The 24,452-nt window shown below is 42.0% G+C and overlaps 1 protein-coding gene across 1 annotated transcript; it reads left to right on the forward strand.

Annotated features, from left to right (window-relative positions):
• The first annotated feature begins 466 nt into the window (after window positions 1-466).
• On the forward strand, window positions 467-23,973 carry vdac2 (voltage-dependent anion channel 2). Its single transcript, XM_068020625.1, has 9 exons — window positions 467-551; window positions 13,244-13,315; window positions 18,427-18,476; window positions 21,068-21,220; window positions 21,586-21,638; window positions 21,726-21,953; window positions 22,163-22,313; window positions 22,394-22,451; window positions 23,400-23,973. Exons 2-9 carry the CDS (start codon window positions 13,249-13,251, stop codon window positions 23,489-23,491), a joined length of 852 nt encoding a protein of 283 aa, XP_067876726.1. The 5' UTR covers window positions 467-551; window positions 13,244-13,248; the 3' UTR covers window positions 23,492-23,973.
• Window positions 23,974-24,452: the final 479 nt, after the last annotated feature.

The following is a 24,452-nucleotide window of genomic DNA, read 5'->3' on the forward strand; positions in this document are numbered from 1 at the left end:
AATTAATGTTGGATTGCTGCCTTGGATTGGACTCCTGAAAACTAGAATCTCCACTGACAAGCCTGCACCAAGTCTCTGGGTAACTGCAGGCAAGGTGAATGATGAAAGCTGACCTCTCGCCGATCAAAGCTATTGTCTTTGCGTGCTTTGTTTAAAGCACAGGGCTGCAAAATGTTGCCTTGTAGTAACCAGAAAGGGAGCCTGAGGCTGAGACAAAACTGCCAGCATAGCAGCAGAGAACATGTTGGAACCTTGGCAGATAGCTGTCCAGCGCACTGCCTTCATCAAAACAAGAGAAAATATTTTCTTGCATTCGCCATCTATTAGCACGTACATCAGAGGAAAAACAAAAGGAGAATCACTGTGCGTTATTTTTGATTTTTTGGGGAGTTGGTTTGGCTTCAGGCGGTCCCCGGGGCAGAGGCCCGGGGGTCCTTGTGCAGTGGCCCCGCCCCCTCCCCGGTTATTTGTCACTGCGCAGGCGCAGCGCTGTCTCCTTCACTTCGCCCTTAAAGCCAGAGAGAGCGACCGAGTGCAGGCCAGCCCGCCAGGTAACACCGGGGTTGGGGAAAAGGTAGCGGCCCAGCCCTTTAGCGCTGGAGAGAGCCCTGCACTCACTCGGCGGGTTAAAGGTGTGCTCGGCACCGAGGCCTGGATCCGGGAGCGAAGCCGAAATCCTGGCCCCGGGGGGAATTTGTCTCCTTACCGCGGATCCTCTTCCTACCGACTGCCCCCCGGTCGGCGCAGTGGCCTTTAGTTCTTCAGGGATTTTGATCGGAAGCCGCATTGTTGAGTGAGCGAGCTGGCCGCTCCAGGGCGGGGAACATTCCCAGCGCGGCCTGGAGGGGGAGGAGGCTGGAGCCGGGCGTAGGGGAAGGCCGGGGGGTGGGGGTGAGGATACCGGGGCCGGGAGGAGGCCTGACTTCAGCAAACGCCCAGCCTGAAAGATGGCGCCGGCAGCGCTGAGCTTCGGGAGGCCTGGGCCGGGGCGATTGCCAGGGCCGGGCAGGAAGGGATGTTTTCAGGCGAGGCTCGGCTGATTCTAAAGCCGAGTCAAGGTGATTGCTTTGACCTCCGCATCATCCGGGCGAAGGGGCATTTGCTGGGGCGGGGGAATTTTTATCCCCTACATTTCACTGAATTTGGGTTTTCTTTGCTGTAACATTCCCCCGTCCCCCCGTTTTAAATATGGGGCAGTTTTTGGCTTCCTGAAGTGTTGAGACCTCATGGTTTTTTCATTAAGGCCTCTTCCTTAATGGGGAAATGTTGTAAAATGCTGCATTGCATGGAAGGACGACATGTGTATGTAGGAGGTTTGGCAAACTCAATGTCATTCGTTTCTGTTGGGTCACGCCTTTTTTTTTACGTCGATGATGTGTGCTCTATTTGTAATGACTACCCTGCACAGCCCATTAGAATTGCCTGTTTCACTAATAGTCTACAATGAAAGAGGACTTGCTTCTGTCATCTCCTTTATGGGGTGGGGGTGGGGGTGGGGGGGGGGGGGGTGGGATGTGGGAGTATTTTTGTTCAAAAAGCCTTTTGTGTTGTCGGCATCCTTTCATTTTCAAGATGCATCATTGTTATAAAGCTGGGCAGCAAGCATGGAGACTGAAGTGTTAAATATTTAACTGGGACTGGGCGGTTCTAAATTTCTAGCTTTACTTTCAGGGTTTGTTAGCTGACATTTCTTATTCTGCAGGCTGTTGAAGGTAATTATGGTTAGGTGGGTAAACCTTTGAGTGTAATCAGGTGCAGTCTTGTCCAGTTATTTGTGATGGCTGCACAATTTTAATGTAGTTTTTCAAATTCATGGGAACTCAGTGCAAGCTCTCTTGCATGGACTGCATAGGTACATAAGTGGAGCCTCCTGGGGGTCAGTGGGGAGGGAAGAGAGATATATAAAGCTTAATTCCATATTCCCAATAATTTGCATGAGTCTCTCGTCGCTGATACTAGGATTTATCTACCAAGGAGCCAACTGCACTAATAGTCCTTTCTGATACATTCCTATCTATTGTAGATAAATCAAGGTTCTGCTAAGCTTTGGCTACTTCAAATTAGAAACTTTTAGCCTATTTGTTTCAAAGTTGTAACTTTTTTTATTTTCATCATTTGACAGTGCTAAGATATCATTTATTGTGTAGAAGCCTCCATAAAGGTGGTGTTGATCCTTTAAGATGTAACTTTACCAAACCAGAATTTTCAGTTTTAATAGTCTGTTTAAAAGCTTTGTACAAACTAAGAAATCAAATATGTAGTTCAAGAGGAAATTGTATCTATTACACATCAAGTGAATAATGTGCCTAGCCATTTACATTTTTAATTGGGCTGAATGGCTTATTTATCTGCTGTTCGTTGGCATCCTTCCGTCTACAAAAGATGGACACAGCAAGCAATCCATTTTAGATGGGGTAAAAACAGGAAGTGCTGGAAATACTCAGCAGGTCAGGCAGCATCTGTGGAGAGAGAAGCAGAGTTAATGTTTCAGGCCTGTGACCTTTCATCAGAACTGGGTGGGGTGTCTTCTCTTGCACCTTGCTGATGGCTGTGGAGGTCAATTCTTGAGAGGCAGGTTCTGCCACAAGTGCTACATGTGATGCTGCCAAGTGATGCTGAGAGTTGTCTTCCATGTTGGTGCCTGTAGCCACTGGTTATCATAGTGCATGCCAGTCCACAGGATGTGTCGCCATTTCCCTCTTTCATCAGCTACTGACTGCCAGGTGTGATAGTCGACATTTAGGGTCTTGCCGACATCCTTGAAGCAAAGCTTTGGGCACCCCACTGGTCGTATGGCTCTGGCTACCTCACCATAGAAAAGGTCATTGGGTATCCGACCATCCTCCATCCTGCACATGTGTCCGATCCACAGAAATCATTTCTGCTTGATCCATGCCAACGCACTTGGGGGCTCAGCCTTTGAGGCGCCCTGTGATTTTTGTCCTATTAGGGCGTTCCCATCTTCGTTGTCTGTGGCACATTATGGGTGTTAATGAGCTTTTTTTCCCTGATAGCTGTAAGTTGCCCATTTTTCACAGCCATACAGCAAGATAACACATGGTTTGCAAACCATCAGCTTGGTCATAAGGGTCAGCTTGGTGTTATCCCATGCACGTTTTGCAAGTCGGCCAAAGGTAGTAGCTGCTTTCCCTATGCATGTATCGAGCTCTGCATCAAGGGACATATTGTTAGCAGAGCAGGGCTCTGCAAGATTTTAGGAAAAATTGGCTGTCCACCAAAGCTCCTCCGTCTCATCCACTCCTTCCGTGACAACATGCGCTGCACTGTACTGTTTAGCTCTTTAGTTTCAGAGTGAAGAATGGAGTGAAACAGGGTTGTGTCCTAGCCCCCACTCTGTGTTCAGCATCTTCTCCATGCTCCTGACTTTTGCCTTCCCTGCAGATGTGGAAGGAGTCTTGCACACTAGGTCAGATGGTAAGCTCTACAATCTATCAAGGCTGAAAGCAAAGACAAAAACACATCACATCCTGATCTCTAAGCTGATGATGCTGCACTAGTCGCTCACATGGCAACTCAGTAGCTACAAAGACTCATGGACTGTGTCTCCCATGCCTCTGTCAAGGAAACTGTGGTCATGGGACAAGGTGTTGCATCTTTTTCCCCACCCCACCCTGATAACACCCCAATGGCAGTGGTTAGCAAATGCTGCTGCAGTGGGTTATCTGCTGTAAATGCTGTGTAATTCTATGTAAATTAAGATGTAATCCGTTTTGATTTTATATTTAATTGATTCAATTACTTTATCCATCTTTCAAATTTGTTTTGTACACATTTTTTAAAGTTGGAATAGCACCCCATTAAGTATTACCAAAACCTGTTCGTAAATGCAGAAAAGATTGGAAAAAGGGTTGCATTTTAGACAAAAATGAAGCCCTGCTAAATTGAAGCAGTCAGTGCCTTGGCCTGACACACCCTTTACTGCGAAAGAGAATCTAAATTCCTGGTTGCTATATGTTACACTTGATTAACCTTAATCTTTACATTCAAAAGCTGCCTAATCTTCACATCATGGACACAAAAATCACCCTGCAAATGTAGTTATAGCATAAACTAAGTATTAAAGTTCTGAAAACAAATACTGGTTGTGGATCTACGTTCCAGTCTTCTGTAACCAGCCGTTTTTCCATGTGCTTCCTCCATATTGTCTTTTTGCTCATTTGGGTGCCGCAGGGCCAAGGTCGTTTGAGTGGAGAAAGGAGCATGTTTATTCAGTGCTGCTGCCAGCAAGAGAGGAAGTTACTGTTCAGCAAACTAAAGCCTATTGGCATAAACTTGTGCATACTTGGGTACTCCCCATATAACTTTCACAATGAGCATGTATTAAAAAAAATAGTTTCTATCAGCAACAATGTTAATTGCATAGATTAACCACAATTAAATTATGACCCTTGTACATACATTTCAAATTTGCCATCCCTAATGTTGAAGACTACTTGAACTACTGTAAAGTGTGATTCTGCGCAATGTGATACCAAATGCAGCGATTTAACACTCTACATTGCATTTCTATACATGATGCTCTTGGCTGCTGAGGGTGCTTGGAATTGGCCTTCATGGTTGAAGCTGAAATGCTTTTATTCTAACATCAAAACTGCAATTACTTCCAAATCTTGCTGAACTATCTTTTTCTATAGTTAGAAACTGTAGCAAGTGGCTTTACTTTTTTCAGTCTTTCTGTAGCTGCTGTTATCTAATAACTTTTCCTCAGTTATGTAGATTTTTAATTGTGGGCTAGACAAAATTCATAATGTAAGACACTAGGGATTTAAAAGGTTGGATGGAAAATTGAAAAATAGTGACTGGGTGACTAGCAGCTTGGGACTTAAAATCTTCTGAATTGTACTGAAGAGGAAAATAAGGAGGCCAGAGCACAGAAGATTTATTTGTTTTATTTAGAGATACAGCACTAAAACAGGCCCTTCGGCCCACCGAGTCTGTGCCGACCATCAACCACCCATTTATACTAATCCTACATTAATCCCATTACCCTCTCACGTCCCCACCTTCCCTCAATTCCCCTACCACCTACCTATACTAGGGGCAATTTATAATGGCCAATTTACTTATCAACCTGCAAGTCTTTGGCTGTGGGAGGAAACCGGAGCACCCGGCGAAAACCCACGTGGTCACAGGGAGAACTTGCAAACTCCGCACAGGCAGTACCCAGAATCGAACCCGGGTCGCTGGAGCTGTGAGGCTGCGGTGCTAACCACTGCGCCACTGTGTCGCCCTTGATTTCAGTACAAAGGGTGCAGAATGGTGTAATTTGAACTTCATAAGAATGAGTTCATATGAGCAAAGGCCATGGTATTAAAATGGAAACAAACAAGGTTGCCTGGGGAGGAGAAGAAAGAAAGACAATTGCCTGGGGATTTGAGTTGCTGGAAGAATTGGCTGTCAAAGTATTTACCTTTATTCTGTCTGGGAGAATAGGATCTTCAGTGGGGGCTGTATCTGGTACATCTTAATTTTCAGTATATATACCAATTTCATTTCGCTTATTTTGTGTCGGTAATATACTTAGATTGGATTCATTCAGTTTGTGCATTATTACACTCTTGCTATTGACGTGTTCATGACAGTTGCACTATAGGGAGGAAGTCTCCGGGTCACAGTCCTTTCTTTGCATAGTCATTTTTCAAATCTGGCTTGCAAGTAAAACAGAAATTGCAGTGCATTCTTTGGATCTACCTCTTCTGACATAGTCAAACTTTTGCTACTTGCTGTAATTGAATGTGGAGCTTCCTCAATTTCAATCCTGGCAATGAGACCAGTTCCACTGTATTATACACTTGTTAAATATTTAATTTTTTTTTTCCACCTGTCCAGTTATAGTTAATGTCTGCAGTTGCAGAAAAAGCAACGCTTGTTAATTTGTAGGTAATGGAGCAAATTGAAGGCAGATCACTCAAATCTTTTTTTTCAGTGGAATCTCCTATTAATCACAATCAATGGGCTCTTTTTGTAGATGGAAAAATTGAGTATCAATATTTTTTGTGTATGGTAGATGAATGAAGGCTACATTTCAAATAGATTGCTTTGCATGTTTTTAGGCAGATTGATTTTTATGTCAGACTGTTGGTGTTAGCGCGCAGTGTACTGAGGCAAATTGGTAGCAGGTCTTATCCCATGACTCTTGGTAGATAATTGGAGCAAATGTGAATGTCGCAAGTCAACACTGAGCTTAATTTTTATTTCATGATCTGCATTGACCACTCTTTGGTCTGTTACAGGATTTAGCATTGTTAGTGATTGGAGAGAGTAGTGTACATGGCTGCACCTACTGATGGGATGAACATTTTGATGTACCCGATCGTTGTCTCTTTCCCTTTTTTGCATGTTGATTATTGCCTCACTGCATGTGGCTCCTCCTCAGAGCCCTTTCCTATCCTGAGTGGCGTGAAACAGGGCTGTGTTCTCGCACCCACACTTTTTGGGATTTTCTTCTCCCTGCTGCATTCACATGCGTTCAAGTCCTCTGAAGAAGAAATTTTCCTCCACACAAGATCAGGGGGCAGGTTGTTCGACCTTGCCCGTCTAAGAGTGAAGTCCAAAGTACGGAAAGTCCTCATCAGGGAACTCCTCTTTGCTGACGATGCTGCTTTAACATCTCACACTGAAGAATGCCTGCAGAGTCTCATCGCCAGGTTTGCGGCTGCCTGCAATAAATTTGGCCTAACCATCAGCCTCAAGAAAACGAACATCATGGGGCAGGACGTCAGAAATGCTCCATCCATCAATATTGGCTCTGGAAGTGGTTCAAGAGTTCACCTACCTAGGCTCAACTATCACCAGTAACCTGTCTCTAGATGCAGAAATCAACAAGCACATGGGAAAGGCTTCCACAGCTATGTCCAGACTGGCCAAGAGAGTGTGGGAAAATGGCGCACTGACACGGAACACAAAAGTCCGAGTGTATCAAGCCTGTGTCCTCAGTACCTTGCTCTATGGCAGCGAGGCCTGGACAACGTATGTCAGCCGTCTCAATTCATTCCATCTTTGCTGCCTCCGGAGAATACTTGGCATCAGGTGGCAGGACCGTATCTCCAACACAGAAGTCCTCGAGGCGGCCAACATCCCCAGCTTATACACACTACTGAGTCAGCGGTGCTTGAGATGGCTTGACCATGTGAGCCGCATGGAAGATGGCAGGATCCCCAAGGGCACATTTTACAGCGAGCTTGCTACTGGTATCAGACCCACTGGCTGTCCATGTCTCCGCTTTAAAGACGTCTGCAAACGCGACATGAAATCCTGTGACATTGATCACAAGTCGTGGGAGTCAGTTGCCAGAGCTGGCGGGCAGCCATAAAGATGGGGCTAAAGTGTGGCGAGTCGAAGAGACTTAGTAGTTAGCAGGAAAAAAGACAGAGGCGCAAGGGGAGAGCCAACTGTGCAACAGCCCCGACAAACAAATATCTCTGCAGCATCTGTGGAAGAGCCTGTCACTCTAGAATTGGCCTTTACTGCCACTCCAGGCGCTTATCCATTGTGTCTCGAGATAAGGAGGCCAAAGAAGAATGTGGTAATATGACATGGGAAGACAGGAATGAAAACTGTTACCAAATAAAAGACATCCTTTGTAAATCTGTAAATAGATCCTTGTGCAAATGTTAAAATATTGCAATTATTTAATGCATAGTATTAGATCACAAGCAGTCCATTTTTGAAGCCAATGTTAAAGTATAGAATTTACAAATGTGTTCTTGCCATGTAATAAAGATAAAAGTGAAGGATAGGGATGTTTGTTTGATGGAGGAAATGTTTGAAGAATTGCACAGGATGTCTATGATTCTGTCTACTGGTGCATGATTTAATGTGTTGTGCCATGTGGTTTGTTGATTTGCCCCTTTGGTTTCCTTGTACTAAATTTTTAATGTTGACTGGTTTGCTGAAAGGTACTTAATCAGCAGGGGTCGTAAGTTTCTTCATACTTCGTGACCCTCCGAAGCAGCTGGCTCTCAAGTGATCAGAGCAGAATAGGCCATCTGTTTTTGCAGTGTTTTTGGATAGCATATGATTGGGGGAAAGATAGAATATAGAGGATTGCAGTGAAAATGCAGGTTTGTCCTTTTGCAGCAATATTTTTAATGAAAACTAATGAAAGCATAAAAATGTTATTGGGATATTTGGAAAGCTTTCTGTATTTATCCTTTAGCATGGCAGGATTCAACTGACTGCAGCCACAAACTTGTACTACTGGGAAAGAGGAAAAGCATTGCTGTTTAAAACTCTATTTTTAATGTTAAGAGTAAGTCTCTTTCATTCTGGCCTGGTAGTTGAGCTTCGATCAATTTTTCATCTGTCCGGTAGTGTCCTAGAGCCTTGCAGTGGTGCTGTTGGCTATTCTATCTCATTTGTAAGTAACTATGAAGCCTTGTGACTCGCTTGAAAGGCAATGAACCGAGTAGTTATGACCTGATAGTTATGTTGCCTTTAAGTCATTATGATTGTCTGATTGAATCTTTGGTTGAGACAGTATATTTAAACTTCATTTGCCTAGTAGAACGTGAAAATTAGGAGCAGGAGTAGGCCCCTTGGCCCCTCAAGCCTGCTCCGTCATTCAACAAGATCATGGCTGATCTGGTTGTAACCTCAACTCCACGTTCACGCCTACCCCCGATAACCTTTCACCCCCTTGCATATCAAGAATCTATCTACCTCTGTTGTAAAAATATTCAAAGACTCTGCTTCCACATCTTTTTTTGAGGTTAGAGTTCCAAAGACTTATGACACTCAGAAAATATTTCTCCTCGTCTGTCTCAAATGGGCAACCCCTTATTTTTAAATAGTGACGTCTAGTTCTAGATTCTCCCACAAGGGGAAACCTCCTTTCCACATCCATCCTGTCAAGACCCCTCAGAATCTTGTATGTTACACTCAAGTAGCCTCTTACTCTTCTAAACTCCAGCAGATACAAGCCTAGCCTGTCCAACATTTCCTCTTAAGGCAACCTGCCCATTCCAGGTATTAGTCTAGTAAACCTTCTCTGAACTGCTTCCAACTGCATTGCATCCTTCCTTAAATAAGGTGACCAATACTGTATACAGTACTCCAAATGTGGTCTCACCAATGCACTGTATAACTGAAGCACAATCTCCCTATCGTATTCAATTCCCCTCGCAATAAACAATCTATTAGCTTTCCTAATTACTTCCTGTACCTGCATTAGATTCATTCACTCGGACACCCAGATCCCTCTGCATCTGAGTTCTGTAATGTCTCACCATTTAGATACTATGCTTTTTTTATTTCTGCCAAAATGAACAATTTCGCATTTTCCCAGATTATATTCAATTTTTCAGCTCTTTGCCCACTTACTTAACCTATCTATATCTCTTTGTAGCCTCCTTATGACCTCTTCACAGCTTAACTACCTATCTTTGTGTCATCAGCAAATTTAGCAAACGTACCTTTGGTCCCTTCATCCAAGTCATTTATATAAATTGTAAAAAGCTGAGGCCCCAGCACTGATCCCTGCAGCATACCACTCATTATATCTTGAACCAGAAAATGACCCATTTATTTATGCCTACTGTCTGTTTCCTGTTAAGCTAACTGGCCTGTAAGTTCCTGCTTTCTGTCTCCCTTTTTGAATAAAGGAGTTACATCGGAAGATAGCTAATCTAATTGAACCTTCCCAGAATCTAGGGAATTTTGGAAAATTTAAAACCAATGCATCAACTATCTGACTGAGTTCCTCCCTCCCTTCCATTTCCTGAATTACACCTATTTCTGGGATGTTACTTATATCCTCTGTAGTGAGGACAGATGTAAAATACCTGTTCAATTCATCTCTCCTTATTTTCCATTATTAATTCCCCTGTTTCCCTTTCTATAGGACCAATGCTCACTTTGTTAACTCCTTTTTAAAATATCTATAGAAAGTCTTACTGTATATTTTTATATTGCTAGCTTTCTCTTGTACTCTAATTTTTCCATCGTCATTAATGTTTTAGTCATTCTTTGCTGTTTTTTATATTCTATCCAATCTTCTGATCTGCCACTCAGCTTTGTGCAATTATATGCTTTTTGTTTAAGTTTGGTACTATCTTTAACTTTTTTTTAGTTCACCATGGCTGGTGGGTCCTCCCCTTGGAATTTTTCTTTCTCACTGGAATGTATCTATTCTGTGTATTCTGAAATATCTCCTTAAATATCTGCCACTGCATCTTTATCCCTTAACCTAATTTGCCAGTTCACTCTTTTGCTAGCTCTGCTTTCATGTCCTCATAATTGCCGTTATTTAAATTTAAAATACTAATCTTAGACCCACTCTTCTCTCCTCAAACTGAATGTAAAATTCAATCATATTATGACCATTGCTGTCTAGGGGCGTCTTCACTGAGGTCATTCATTAATCCTATCTTGCCCAATACCAGGTCTAGTATAGCTTACTCCTTGGTTGGCTCCTGAATGTGGTGTTCTAAGAAACTATCCCAAAAACATTTATGAACTCCTCATTTAGAATACCTTTGCCCATCTGCTTTTTCCAGTCTGAATGTAGATTAAAATTCCCCCCCATGATTATCGCTGTACCTTTCTGATAAGCTCCCATTATTTCTTCCTTTATACCCCACCCTACAGTGTGGTTACTGTTAGGGGGCCTGTACACCACTCCCACTTCTTGCTGTTATCATTTCTCATCTCTACCCAAACCACTTCTACATCCTAGTTTCCTGAACTTCGGTCAACCCTCTATTGTGCTAAGACCATCATTCATTGACATCCACCCCTCCACCTTTTCCTCAGCACATATTTAATGCAAGCTGTTGCACAGTGCGTAAAAGGCAATATTTTAATGCATTAAGTGGGATATTTTCTGTAGAAAATCTGATTTCCATTCAATTTAGTTAACCATTTCATTTTCAGAACATGTTTAGTGTAACGAGAACCAAATTCATTTTTCTGTATTGCTGAGGGTAAAGCTGGGAGTTATCTTTGAGGATAAACTACTTGATAGAAGCTTGTGAGGTTCATCACTGAGTGCTAATGGGCTTTTACATTTGGCAGATATTGGTTAGGATATTCCATGCCTGTTTAAATTTGATGTTAGACGTAGTACTGGATATGTAATATTGTGATTCTATGATGGTCGTGTGCAGACTGTTTTAGAATCATTGATGTTTACAGCACAGGAAGGAAGCCATTTGGCCCATGCTTATGTTGGCTCTTTGCTCGGACAATCTAAAACGAACCTTAGCAGAGAGGTCAGTGTCTAGGGGGCATAGATTTAAAGTGGTAGCAAATTAGAGGGGAGATGAGGAAAAACTTTTTCACCCAGAGGGTGGTGAGGATGTGGAACTTGCTGCCCGAAAGGGTAGTTGATGCAGAAACCCTCAACTCATTCAAAAAGAGTCTGGCTATGCACCTCAAGTGCTGTAATCTGTAAGGTTACGGGCCAAATGCTGGAAGGTGAAATTAGAATGGGTGGGTTGTTTTTTCGGCTGGCGCAGACACAATGGGCCAAATGGCATCTTTCTGTGCCTTAAACTTTGAGATTCTATGATTCTATAATGTGTATATATATCCCTGTAGTTCGCTTTGTTTTAAATGAACTGATTTAAGAATATTCAAGGACTTGAAATTCGCATTTGGTAATTAGTAATTGATCTATCTAACAATTAAACTCAGTGTATTGCAAGTGTTTACTGCATTCTCAGTTGTGGAAGTTGGATTTTCAAATTTCCTCCTAGAGATAGGAACCGGAATAGGCCATTCAGCTACTTGAGCCTGTTCACCATTTAATTAAATTATGACTGATCTGTGCCTCCCCTTCATTTGCCTGCATTTACTTGGGCTGCACTGTGGTTAGCACCGCAGCCTCTCAGCTCCAGTGACCCAGGTTTGGTTCTGGGTGCTGCCTATGTGGAGTTTGCAAGTTCTCCCTGTGACCGCGTGGGTTTCCTCCGGGTGCTCCATTTTCCTCCCGCATACCAAAAGCTTGCAGATTGATGGGTAATTTGGCTATTGTAAAAATTGCCCCTAGCATAGGTAGGTGCTAGGAGAGTTGAGGGAAGGTGGGGATGGAAAATGGGATTAATGTAGGGTTAGTATAGATGGGTGGTTGGTCGGCGCGGACTCGGGCCGAAGGGCCTGTTTCAGTGCTGTATCTCTCTGACTCTACTTCATATCCCTTTTTAATACTCTTACATAACAAAAATCTGTTCAGTTTTGAAGTTTGTGATTGACACTAACCTCGATTAGCTTTTTGCGAGACCTGCAGATTTCCATGACCCTTTGTGAAGAAGTACTTTTGACATTCCCCTTGAATGGCCTAGATCTGGAGTTAAGTTTGTTCCTCATTCTGGACTCTTCCAGCAGAGAAAATAGTTTCTCTCTCTGCCCTATCAAATTCTTTAATCATAAACACCTCAATTGGATCACCTCTTAAATCTGCCGTACTTGAGGGAATACTTGCTTAATCTATGCAACCCGCCCTCAAAATATAACTGTACAGATGTCTGTTAAATTGTGCATTTGTTAAACTGCTGTCAGCTATACTCAGTTATCTGATGCAGCGTTAATTTCAAGTCTTCCATGTGAACTGAGTTAGTAGTTGAGGCCTTTAAGTAATTTCTTGGGGGAATTCCTGAATCCGGCTGTTCAGTTTAGTAATTATGTGGTTGGTTTTGGAATGAACAGTTGTGATGTCTGCCCTGTTATCACAGTCATGCCTGGTTAAGTAAAAACTGCTAACATCGCTTTGTATGGACTAGGCAGTTGGCACTTCTAAGCCCATCCTGTTGAAACCAATTGTTTCAGTGAGCTAGGAATGATAATGGTTTTGTTGTATTTGAAAGGCCTCTAAATGATAACCTAGCATTGTAGTTTGTATCAGAGTGTTAGATTTTCCAGCAGAATACTCTTTTGGAATAGAACCTAGGAAGATGATTGCTGAAGAGAATTGCTGCAACTAACTTCCATCCCCCCCCCCCCCTCTAATATTTACAAATAACAGACTTTGGGAAAAATCCATAACTTGGTTAATCTCAAGTAGGGTCCAGTGCAAACTGCTTGAACATATTCCTGTAGATGTGGTCTATCTTGCCCTTTATTTGGGGTGTAGAGAACAGTTAACATTTCAGGTCTGTGACATATCAGAACTAGGAGAAGTTAGAAATGTAATAGGTTTTGAGCAAGTTAAAGTGGGAGGCTAGGAAAAAGAACAAAAGGAAGGTCTGTGATACTTTGGTTTATCATTGCATGTTTTTCTTTGCAGATATAATGGCTGTACCTCCATCATATGCAGACCTTGGCAAATCAGCCAGAGATATTTTCAACAAAGGCTACGGTACGGTATTTCTACATGAGCATGTTTATAAAATTTAGATTAATTTGTAACTTCCCTTTTTTTGTCCCCTCCCAGTTAGAGTCCAGAAGGAAGCCATTCAGCTGATCACATTCATTTGTCTTGTAGCTTGTCATCTCTGGCTATTGACTAATCCATTTTTGTACACTGTTTCCTGTTTCTTTTTATAGTCTTCCTTTTTAGTACTGAGCTCAATTTCTAGTAAATTGTTACTCTCTCCCCCTATTAGCCAGTTTTGGTAAAACATTTTGTAGTCCCCATAACTTTTCCCAGCTTTCCCCTTTGTTGTTCTTGTGATTGGTTACAGATCATATGCACAATTTGTAAAGCCAATGGAAGCAGTCTTTAATTATTTACCCCCTCAGCCATTCATAATTTTAATTTCCCTTTAGCTTCCCCTGTTCCAGTTATAAGCACCAATTTTTCAAGCCTTTCTTCAGAACTGTTGCCTGTTTGTTTTCTCATTTGGTCAGAATGGGCCCTGTGCTTTTGCCAGGAATTTTAACTCCACCAGTATGAGGTGTGGCTGACTTGTGGTGACTTCCTCTTTCCATTCAGAAATGGCTGAATTCTTCTCTGCAGCTCCATGAGATTGTTCACTGCTCTGACACAGATGAATGGGCAAAAGAACAGTTTTCTTAATAGTAAAGCTAAGGGCTCAGTTGTACAATGTTTTGGTAGAGAAGGGTTAGAGTGAAGTGTGGAACTTGGTGTGCATGCATGTACCATTCACTAGATCAGTGTTGTCCAATAAGTTAGCCACTATCCACATGTAACTAATTGGGAATCCAGGTTTGGCTAATTGTATTGCCAATTAATAAAAATTGGGTATGAGATATCAGTTCTCATTTCCATGGCTGTGCATATGTACATTAACTGTGTGCGCGTGTGTGAAATGATAAAATGCAAAACAGTGGGCGAGTGTCTTTTGACTGTTGCAATGTTTTACTTCCTTGTGATGGATGTTAGGACAAGGTGACAAAGGATGTACTGATAGGTAGGGTTTGGCTTCTTATCCATACTAATTAGTGTAAATCTGGCGTCAACAGTTCAGCCTGAACCAGAAGGAATCTGAAACTCTCCAAGAGGTAGTCTTAATTGTTTTGCTTCAGAATCAGTTTGAGCCATGGCACTTGACTTACAGTGCAGATTTATGGTCGGTACACATCCATCCATTTTTAATGCTGCAGGAAGTGTGCCGATTGATGCAATCGTGCAGTGTAAAAACACTTTTACCAGTCTTTAGGCACTGGCACACTCAAGTATGAACTGATCACCCTTGACACATCCCAATGTGCACAGCTTTCTGCAGGTCAGCTAGTGGCTGATTTAGTTGCCCATACACAATCGCCCTGTCTTATTTTATTAAAATTACATTTTAAAAATTATATCTTTTTGCTGTGGCAGTGACCAGAATTGGTAATCAAAGAGAATGAGATGAGATTGCAAGTAGTTTTTTTTAGGGTAAGTATGATTCTGGGTGACCTGGAATGGATGTGTCTCATCCCACAAAGCCAGTTTCAGTTTAGCAGGACCATGCAGAGGTAGCTATTTGAGCAGCAGATTGCTTGACTATATGGAAAAATTGCTGATGTGGCATTGAAACCTGGAGTTGTACTTGAGTGTCAATGAGAGGAGAACTGTGTACCTGCCACCAATCATGCTTTCAAAATAGTCACCTTTAAAGAGTTTGCTACTTGGCAGTGAAACCCTCTGAGTGGTTTTTTTCACTTACTGCCTGGTTGGTGAAGTTAAACATCTCCTGTTGGTAACTTTGTATTGGGTGCACCACTTTGGGTCTAGCTTTGGAAGGGCTAATCTTATCAACCTACTTGTCTTAGCCAGTAATGCCCTTAAACACTGGGGAGACTCCTGGCTACATTCGCAAAGTCACCGACATGACTGTTCACTAACTGTGAAAATCCACTACATGTGTAGTCCCCCTTTTGTTGCTGAATCCATCCTACAGTGTAAATGGAGAGATTGCTACCATTGACAGCCATAGAATCATAGAAAAATTATGCACAGAAGGAGGCCATTCAACCCATTGTGTCTGTGCCGGTCAAAATATTAGCTGCCCAGTCTAACCCACGTTCCAGCACCTGGTCCATATCCTTGCTGGTGCTGTAAGTGGTATAATGATGCATTGGTTACAATAGATAAAAAGATCATTTACTAAAACCTGTACTGTATGGGTAACCAGGTGACTTATTTTAAATATCAGAAAACTTGTTCAAAACTATTACGTAGTGTTTACACCACAGAAACAGGCCATTGGGCCCAAAAGATCCATGCAGTTTTTCATGCTCCAGACCAACCCCCTCCTACCCATCGTCACCTAACCCAATCAACATGTCCTTCTCTTCCTTTCTCTCTCATTTGCTTATTTAGCTGCCCCTTAAATGCATTTATGCTATTTGCCTGAACTACTGCTTATGGTAGCAAGTTCAACATTCTAGCCACTCTTTGGATAAAGAAGTTTCTCCTGAATTCCCTATTGGAATTATTAGTGAGTATCTTATAATTATAGCCCCTAGGTTATTTTTTATTCATTCATGGGATGTGGGCGTCACTGGCCAGGCCAGCATTTATTGCCCATCCCTAATTGCCCTTGAGAAGATGGTGGTGAGCTGCCTTCTTGAACTGCTGCAGTCCATTTGGGGTGGGTATACCCACAGTGCTGTTAGGAAGGGAGTTCCAGGATTTTGACCCAGCGACAGTGAAGGAACGGTGATATTGTTCCAAATCAGGATGGTGTGTGACTTGGAGGGGAACTTGCAGGTGGTGGTGTTCCTATGTATTTGCTGCCCTTGTCCTCCTTGTTGGTAGAGGTCACGGGTTTGGAAGGTGCTGTCGAAGGAGCCTTGGTGCATTTCTGCAGTGCATCTTGTAGATGCTGCCACTGTGCATCGGTGGTGGAGGAGGGAGTGAATGTTTGTAGATGGGGTGCCAATCAAGCGGCTGCTTTGTCCTGGATGGTGTCGAGCTTCTTGAGTGTTGTCGGAGCTGCACCCATCCAGGCAAGTGGAGAGTATTCCATCACACTCCTGACTTGTGCCTTGTAGATGGTGGATGGGCTTTGGGGAGTCAGGAGGTGAGTTACTCACCTCAGGATTGCTAGCCTCTGACCTGGTCTTGTAGCCATGGTATTTGTATGGCTACTCCAGTTCAATTTCTGGTCAATGGTAGCCCCTAGGATGTTGATAATAGGGGATTCAGCGATAGTAATGCCATTGAATGTCAAGGGGAGATGGTCATTGCCCGGCACTTGTGTGGCGCGAATATTACTTGCCACTTCTCAGCCCAAGCCTGGATATTGTCCAGGTCTTGCTGCATTTCGACACGGCCTGCTTCAGTATCTGAGAAGTCACAATGGTGCTGAACATTGTGCAATCATCAGCGAACATCCCCACTTCTGACCTGATTGAAGGAAGGTCATTGATGCAACTGAAGATGGTTGGGCCTAGGACACTACCCTGAGGAGCTCCTGCAGTGATGTCCTGGAGCTCAGATGATTGACCTCCAACAACCACAACCATCTTCCTTTGCGCTAGGTATGACTCCAGCCAGCGGAGGTATTTCCCCCTGATTCCCATTGACTTTAGGTTTGCTAGGGCTCCTTGATGCCAGACTCGGTCACATGCTGCCTTGATGTCAAGGGCAGTCACTCTGTCCTCACCTCTTGAGTTCAGCCCTTTTGTCCATGTTTGAATCAAGGCTGTAATGAGGTCAGGAGCTGAGTGGCCCTGGTGGAACCCAAAGTGAGCGTCACTGAGCAGGTTATTGCTAAGCAAGTGCTGCTTGATGGCACTGTTGATGACCCCTTCCATCACTTTACTAATTGAGAGTAGGCTGATGGGGCGGTAATTGGCTAGGTTGGACTTGTCTTGCTTTTTGTGTACAAGACATACCTGGGTAATTTTCCACATTGCGTGGCTGTGGTGGGGAAGAGACGGTTGCCTACCTCCTCCTGGAATGTGTCTTTGCAAAGCAGTTGTGGAAAGAGATGCAGTGGTTTTTGTCGAGGTACATCCCAAGCAGCTCTGTAATACAGGAGTCTGTGCTTTAGGGGCTGTTCCCAGGGATGCACACTGAGACAAACAACTGCTGCTGGAGGACTATCAATTCGGTGAAAGTCGCCCTTTGGTCTGCCTGAAACTTGCTGGTCTTTCAGCGCAAAGAGTTGTCCACGACTGAATGTTGCAGACTGGCACATTCCAAGGTTCAGGACTACGTGCTGAGGGACGCACTAAAGCTTGGGGGAGCTGCAGCAAAGGCTCAATGGGGAAAGATCACAGTGTAAGGTCCCCCCACCAAGCTGAACTGAGGGGCTGGATCCATGGGAAACCCCTCGAACTGTATCGGAAAAATTTTCATTTGCTGTAAGATGTAAAAATGTTAATGGCATGACAAATGAAATGGAAGGGTTGTGAGGCAACTCATGGTTGTAATGAAGCAAACGGACTGTCTTTGCACTGTTTGTATTTTTGACTTGGTGCTGTTTGAAACTGTTTGGCAATGTATTTTTCACAGATTTTTATGAATAAAGTATATTTTGGAAATAAAAAAAAAATGTTTCCACATTGCAGGGTAGATGGCAGTGTTGTAGCTGTACTGGAACAGCTTGGTTAGGGGCGCGGCAAGTTCTGGAGCACAGGTCTGGTTCTGGTCTCGCCCACATTTTCATAACCTTAAAGACCTCTATTAGGTTACCCCTTAGTTTTGTCTCTTCTAGAGAAAAGAGCCTCAGCCTGTTCAGTCTTTCAGCTGGTATAATTCTAGTTTTTTAAAAAAAAAAGAGTTGCTGATCATGTAGCAGTAAATACACAATTTTCACGTCACTTAGAATTAACAGTTTTTTAATGGTACCTTTATTAGAATAGACCCATTTGCATTTATCTAACTTAACCCTTTTGGGTTTAAAATTAAGCTTTTATTTTGAAAATCTGCAGTTTGATTTGTTAAATTCCTTGGTGCATGTTTACTTGCTGTTAAAAGGAATTAAGGTTAGATTTGAGTTGGTGACTAATCTGTTCTACAGCAGAGTGCAAATGTACCTTTTTTATTAAAATGTAAAGATGTTTGTTTTCTAGGTTTTGGTTTGGTAAAGCTTGAAGTGAAAACTAAGTCACAAAGTGGAGTGGTAAGATCAATTTACTTTTATTCACACTACTATTGAAAGTGTTGGTATATAGTACAGTTTCACGCCCCTGCTCTTAATGGGCAAAATATGTGCATTTTATAAGCATATCATGTTCATTTTGCTGAACCACATTGAGGAGCTATTCAGCAGCACTTGTTCAAAATCATAAGGGGTCTGGACAGAGCAGTTAAAGAGAAACTGTTGCCATTGGGTCAAGAACCAGAGTACACCAATTTAAGATGAATGGCAAAAGAACCAAAGACAACAAGAGGAAAAACTTGTTTACGGCGTGAGTCGTCGGGTCCTGGAATGCACTCTTTGTGTGGTGGAGGCAGAATTAATCATAGCTTTCAAAAAGGAATGGATAATTATCTGAAGAGACAAAATTTGCAGAGCAACGGGGGAAGGGGGTGTGAGACAGGAAGGGCCAAATGGCCTCCTGTGCTGTAACCATTCTATGATATGACAGCTACTGCTCTGATTTTGCTCAGTTTATATTACAGACTGGTTCAGACCACAGGTGTAACAACATTGAAGCAAATACATATTTGCAGCATTGTATGTTTGCAGTTCAAACTGTTCATGACTTGGTGTTTCTGTCTGAGTTTTCTTCCAATGTTGGAGGGAGGTATGTACAGAGAAACAACATTTCAACAAGGAAGTGTAGTCGACTTCAAAGGATTGTTTGGGTGCCTAATCTAAATGGCACTGGATTCATCTAGTGGAAATTCTTGAACTCCATAGAGTCTTTAAAAATCATTCAGATCTTGATGTTACCTCGCCAGTATTGTGGCACTAATAAACAGGGATCATTTGTTAATTCTATTTTAATGCTGCATGGTATCGAATAATTCTAAACTGAGTGCAGTTGAGTGAGAGTGAAGCCTAGCAGTTCTTGCCACCTTAATGGCATGTAAATAGAGCAATCCATGCAGTATTCAACCATTTATCTCTCGTTGATGTTGTGCTTCAGTTAAATAGAATTCGTAGAATTTTACAGCACAGACGCAGGCTGTTTGGGCCCAGCAGATCTGGGTAGGTGTACATGCTCCACAGGAGCTTCATCTCACCCTATCAACAGATATCGATGGAAGAAATGAGGTTTTCTACTAACATTTGTAATATAAATGAGGTGCCAGGCATGACTTGGGAAGCAAGGATTAGCACTTTACAAGATGGTCAGTTACCTGTCAATGGAAGCTTGTCACATAAATGATTGCCCTTCCATGTTGCTGTCTGCTCAGCTTCATTTATCTTGGTCTGGTTCAGACAGAGTAACCAGTCTGCCCTTTTCTCAGTGAGCAGATTTGGAGATTAATGCAATTGGATTGTCATAATGCTACATTTCTGCTGATGCTGAAACATGTTTTGTTCCGATGTGAAATATTTTTTGGTGGCAAGTGCTGTTTGTCAAAATTTACATGTAATAAAATGTAGTGCTGCAGTCACAGTTCTTGTGTAACTTCGCATAAGTAGCTGTGGCCAAAAAGTATAGCCATTCAGAATTCAAAACCATCTTTTCCAAGAATTCGAATATTCACTTTTCTTGTAATTAATGTTACATTTTGAATTGCTTTCTGAAGGAATCCTTTTTTAATTGTGAATTTTTCTGTAGTCATGTAATTTCTTGGATCAACTGATCCAAAAACTACTGCTTCACCAGAGGATAGGTCAGTATACTTAGAGCTCTGATCAAAATATGTTGTCCTCAAAAACTGTAGTAAGTATTGAAATGTCAAAGATGTAATCCATTGGATCCTAACAATTTAAATTTGTAGTATAATTAAGCATTTGAGTGGTACATTGACGGTTGAATTTTGGTAACCAAATGAGTATTGAAAAGCAGTATCTTTTAATGGGTTTGTTTGTGTAAATGTGTAGTCAGGCCATTTTGCAGCATTTATTGGTTGTTTTTCTTCTCCCACTTTACCCTCCCCATTCTGTCTCCTGAAGTTGTTAGCTTCGTTTCACAGTTAGTTAGTTCCAGCCCTCTGGTATGCCACCCAAGTGTCTGTTGTTATGGGCACCTAAATAGCGAGTGATACCTGTCCTCATGCATTTACTTGTAGAAGTCATTGGACTGTGGGCAGCAGTGAGGATCCTTCCTGAATCCACACAACCTCAGCCAGCCAGCCAGCACCCCCTGCTCCCCACCACCCCCATCCCCACTGCTGTCCCATACCCCAAGCCTTTGGGTACTGTCTCCTTGTAGTAGTCCTAAAGTTATCCAAGCTGAGATCAACTAGCATGGTTCGGATGAGGAATTCAATACAAAGTGTGCTTTTACAAACTGTTTTGAAATGTTTGAGATGTTTATATAAATACAAGTCTGTCTTTGTCCCCATAGCAATTATTTTAATGTAGAGCAAAATGAAAATCTATATTATATAATGGGTAGCTCAGTACCAAATAGCTGGAAGTTTTAAAATGACAAATCCATTTATAAATCTGCAAAACCCTTCATTTAAATTGGTCTGTTCAAAGGCAGCATTGCATAGATGTTTGCACACATGGATAAGTGTTTTTATGTCCAAGTGAATGCAAATGAGTGTAAAAGGTATAAATTGCTCTTTCTCCACTCAACAAAACAGGAATTCACAACTTCGGGTTCATCAAACACTGAAAATGGTAAAGTATCTGGAAGCTTGGAAACCAAGTACAAGTGGTCTGAATATGGCCTCACATTTACAGAGAAGTGGAACACTGATAACACTTTGGGCACGGAAATTGCAATTGAAGATCAGGTAAACATTTGATCATGTTACAGATCTAAGTTTACTGTTGTATTTTAGTTTATGCCAGATTGTGTTGGGAATTGAATTGATTGGGGAAGAGACAAAGAACACAAGGTTGCGAAAATACCTGATGGTGCCAGCACTGTATGGCTCACTAGGAGGTGTCGCTGATGTACTTAATACTGACTTCTGCGGAAGAAACTAAGTACTCTAGTTGGGATATTCTTCATTCTTAAAATAATGGGCAGTTGATCTTTACATCCTTCATCCAGCTGCTTTTTTTAAAGTAACTTCAGTGACACTAGAGAGCAGTAATTTTCTGTGGTCTCGTTGAATTTTGCACTGAAACACCTTTTTTCTTTTCCTTTTACCAGCTTGCCAAAGGTCTAAAGCTGACATTTGACACCACCTTCTCGCCTAATACTGGGTAATTATAGCAGTTAAAGATGGTGGGGAATTATTACTGGTTTGCCTATACATTAGATACTAAATTTTCCTATTTTTGCCTCTTCAGCAAGAAGAGCGGCAGAGTGAAGACCGCCTACAAGCGTGAATATATCAACTTGGGCTGTGATGTAGATTTTGACTTTGCAGGCCCAGCGATCCATGCTTCAGCAGTGGCTGGTTATGAAGGATGGCTCGCTGGATACCAAATGTCCTTTGACACGGCCAAGTCAAAACTGACCCAGAACAACTTCGCAGTGGGCTACAAAACTGGGGATTTCCAGTTGCACACTAATGTGTAAGTTGCACTTGTAGTATAGTGCTTAGTTTAAGCTCACTTTCACTCGTGACTTGTTGGAGTATTTTTGCCTGTAGAGTACAAATACTAATAACCTAGTGAATAGTCTTGGTCTGTACAATAGAAACATTTTTTTCTCATAGTTGAATTTTTATTACTTTGGATCCGGCATTTGTCTTGACACTCAAACAAAATGTTTTAATCTATAGGAATGATGGTGCTGAATTTGGAGGTTCCATCTACCAGAAGGTGAGCGATAACCTGGAGACAGCTGTAAATCTTGCCTGGACTGCAGGTAACAACAGCACCCGCTTTGGCATTGCTGCAAAATATCAACTTGACCCTACTGCTTCCATTTCTGTAAGTATGACTTTCTTCTGTTGGTGTTTAAATGTATTTGGATGGTTTTTGTGTTGCTGATTTCTACTAATGTGTTTCAGGCAAAAGTCCACAACTCCAGCCTAATTGGAATAGGTTACAGCCAGATTCTTAGGCCAGGTAAGTTTCCACTTATGTTGGTTCGTTTGTTTTGAGATCGTGGCGATGGGTAGTTAATTCAACTCTATAGTGGTCAGCGTAGAATTCCTTTGAAGCTCGGTGAAATCCTCCATTTTCAACTAGATTCAGATTAAAGGTGCTTTTAGGTTGTAGCACTGTAATCCTCAGTTCATATTTCTTCTAACTGGCACTGATGTCATGCTTAGCAAAAGCAGAACTGGGAAATCTGACTACTCCTTGAGGCCAGTGAGAAAGTGAATGTCTGGAGTTCCTGGAATGAAACAAATAGCCTGACCTCAGTGATTCCAATTCCAAGTGCAGCTGATGACAAGAATTATTGCCTGCAGTATCTCTAACTAAGCCCACTAAGGTTAAATAACATTAGATTGCTACCTTTGGTTTCCTGAAGGAAATCTGGTTCTAAACAGCATGTGTAGATAGATATTCTCAAACTGTATAGTTGTGCTAACCCAATGTGCTGCAGTTATACTGGGTGGGATTAAATGATGCTGCTGAAGAGCAACATAACACATCCTATCCCAGCTGTTTTACTTCCATTTACCAAGTAGCCTGTGAATTGGGGTTTGTTTGCTTTTCAATATTGATATGAATGAAACAAGCTGGTCACTGATGCCTCATTCCTGACTTCCTGTCTTTACCAAAGGGGAGCAAAGTCTGGAGAAGGGCTCATCCTACATCATTACTTTACAGATGTTTTGCTTGTCTGATCAAGATTGGACTGTGTCCTGTTTTTATATGGATTGTCATTTTTTTCCAAACGCTTAAAGCTTCTGTTGTAAATATTCACACTATCTCCTCACCGATTTTGTTCTGGTTCCTGCTTAAAATTCAGCTGCCAACAGTTTTGTTTAAATTGGACTCCGAGACATAGGAAGTGAACTAGTATGGCACTAATATTTTTAACCACCTCTGATTTGTCCATTGCAGGTATAAAACTCACTCTGTGTTCCCTAATTGATGGAAAGAACATCAATTCTGGTGGTCACAAACTTGGTCTGGGTCTTGAATTGGAAGCTTGAGATGTGCACCTTTTATCTTTGGCAAAGGGATATCGGAAGAAAGCAGCATTTGGCCATAACATGTAATTCCAACTTGACCAACGGGCTTTTCTGGAAAGGAAGTTTCAAATCAACCGCGTACCTGTATTTTTAGTACTTTAAAACTGTAATTGTTTTTTTGAGTGAAATTGGTTATCTAGAAGGTGATACAGAAGTCATACATCACTCATTTATACATAATTTAAAAATGTATTTAACTGTTAATACCAGTCCTAATAATGGAATAGGCCTTTACAAAACTCGTCATGACTGCATGTTTCCCGGTTTAATGTCTATTTTGAGACGTTGTGCTGTGTCAATTCACATAGTTGGATAAATTGAAATTATCCAAGTTGCAATTAAAAAAATTTTATGGATTCTGTGTATAGCAAAACAAAAATTCACAACTATTTTCGGTATCCCGAACCCATACAATTGATGCTGAATAAAAAGAATCAAATACAGTGAGTTGTTTTATCCCTTTTCCTCTTTAACATTTGAAGCTGCTTACCACCGTGCATGCTTCTCCAGGAGGCAGCAATGAATTAGTTGGTGCACTTTGTGGTGGCTGTGAAAGATGATGAGCTTATTATAAATTGGGTTTGCATTTCCTTCGCTTTTGCTCAGCTGTATGCAGGCCACACTTGCACACAGAGTTCTGTGCATTGAGTTTGCTGCAACTCTAATGTGCCAGGGGGTTGGTGCAAGATTATATTCTGTCTCTGGTGTAGAATGTGCACTACAAATGCCAATGTTGACATTGGCACAGCAATACCTTGTAGGTACATGGTGTTTTTAATATAGAAAAACATCCCCAGGTGCTGAGCTGTTGTGGGAAAAATTGAGATAACCAGGAGATTAGTGGAAGAGAGATTTTTAAGAAGGCTTTTAAAGTTGGAGACCTGCTGAAGGCTGTAACCAATAGTGTGGGAGTGATGCACTC

The sequence above is a fragment of the Heterodontus francisci genome, chromosome 42, assembly GCF_036365525.1.
Source record: "Heterodontus francisci isolate sHetFra1 chromosome 42, sHetFra1.hap1, whole genome shotgun sequence".
Lineage (NCBI taxonomy): Eukaryota > Metazoa > Chordata > Chondrichthyes > Heterodontiformes > Heterodontidae > Heterodontus > Heterodontus francisci.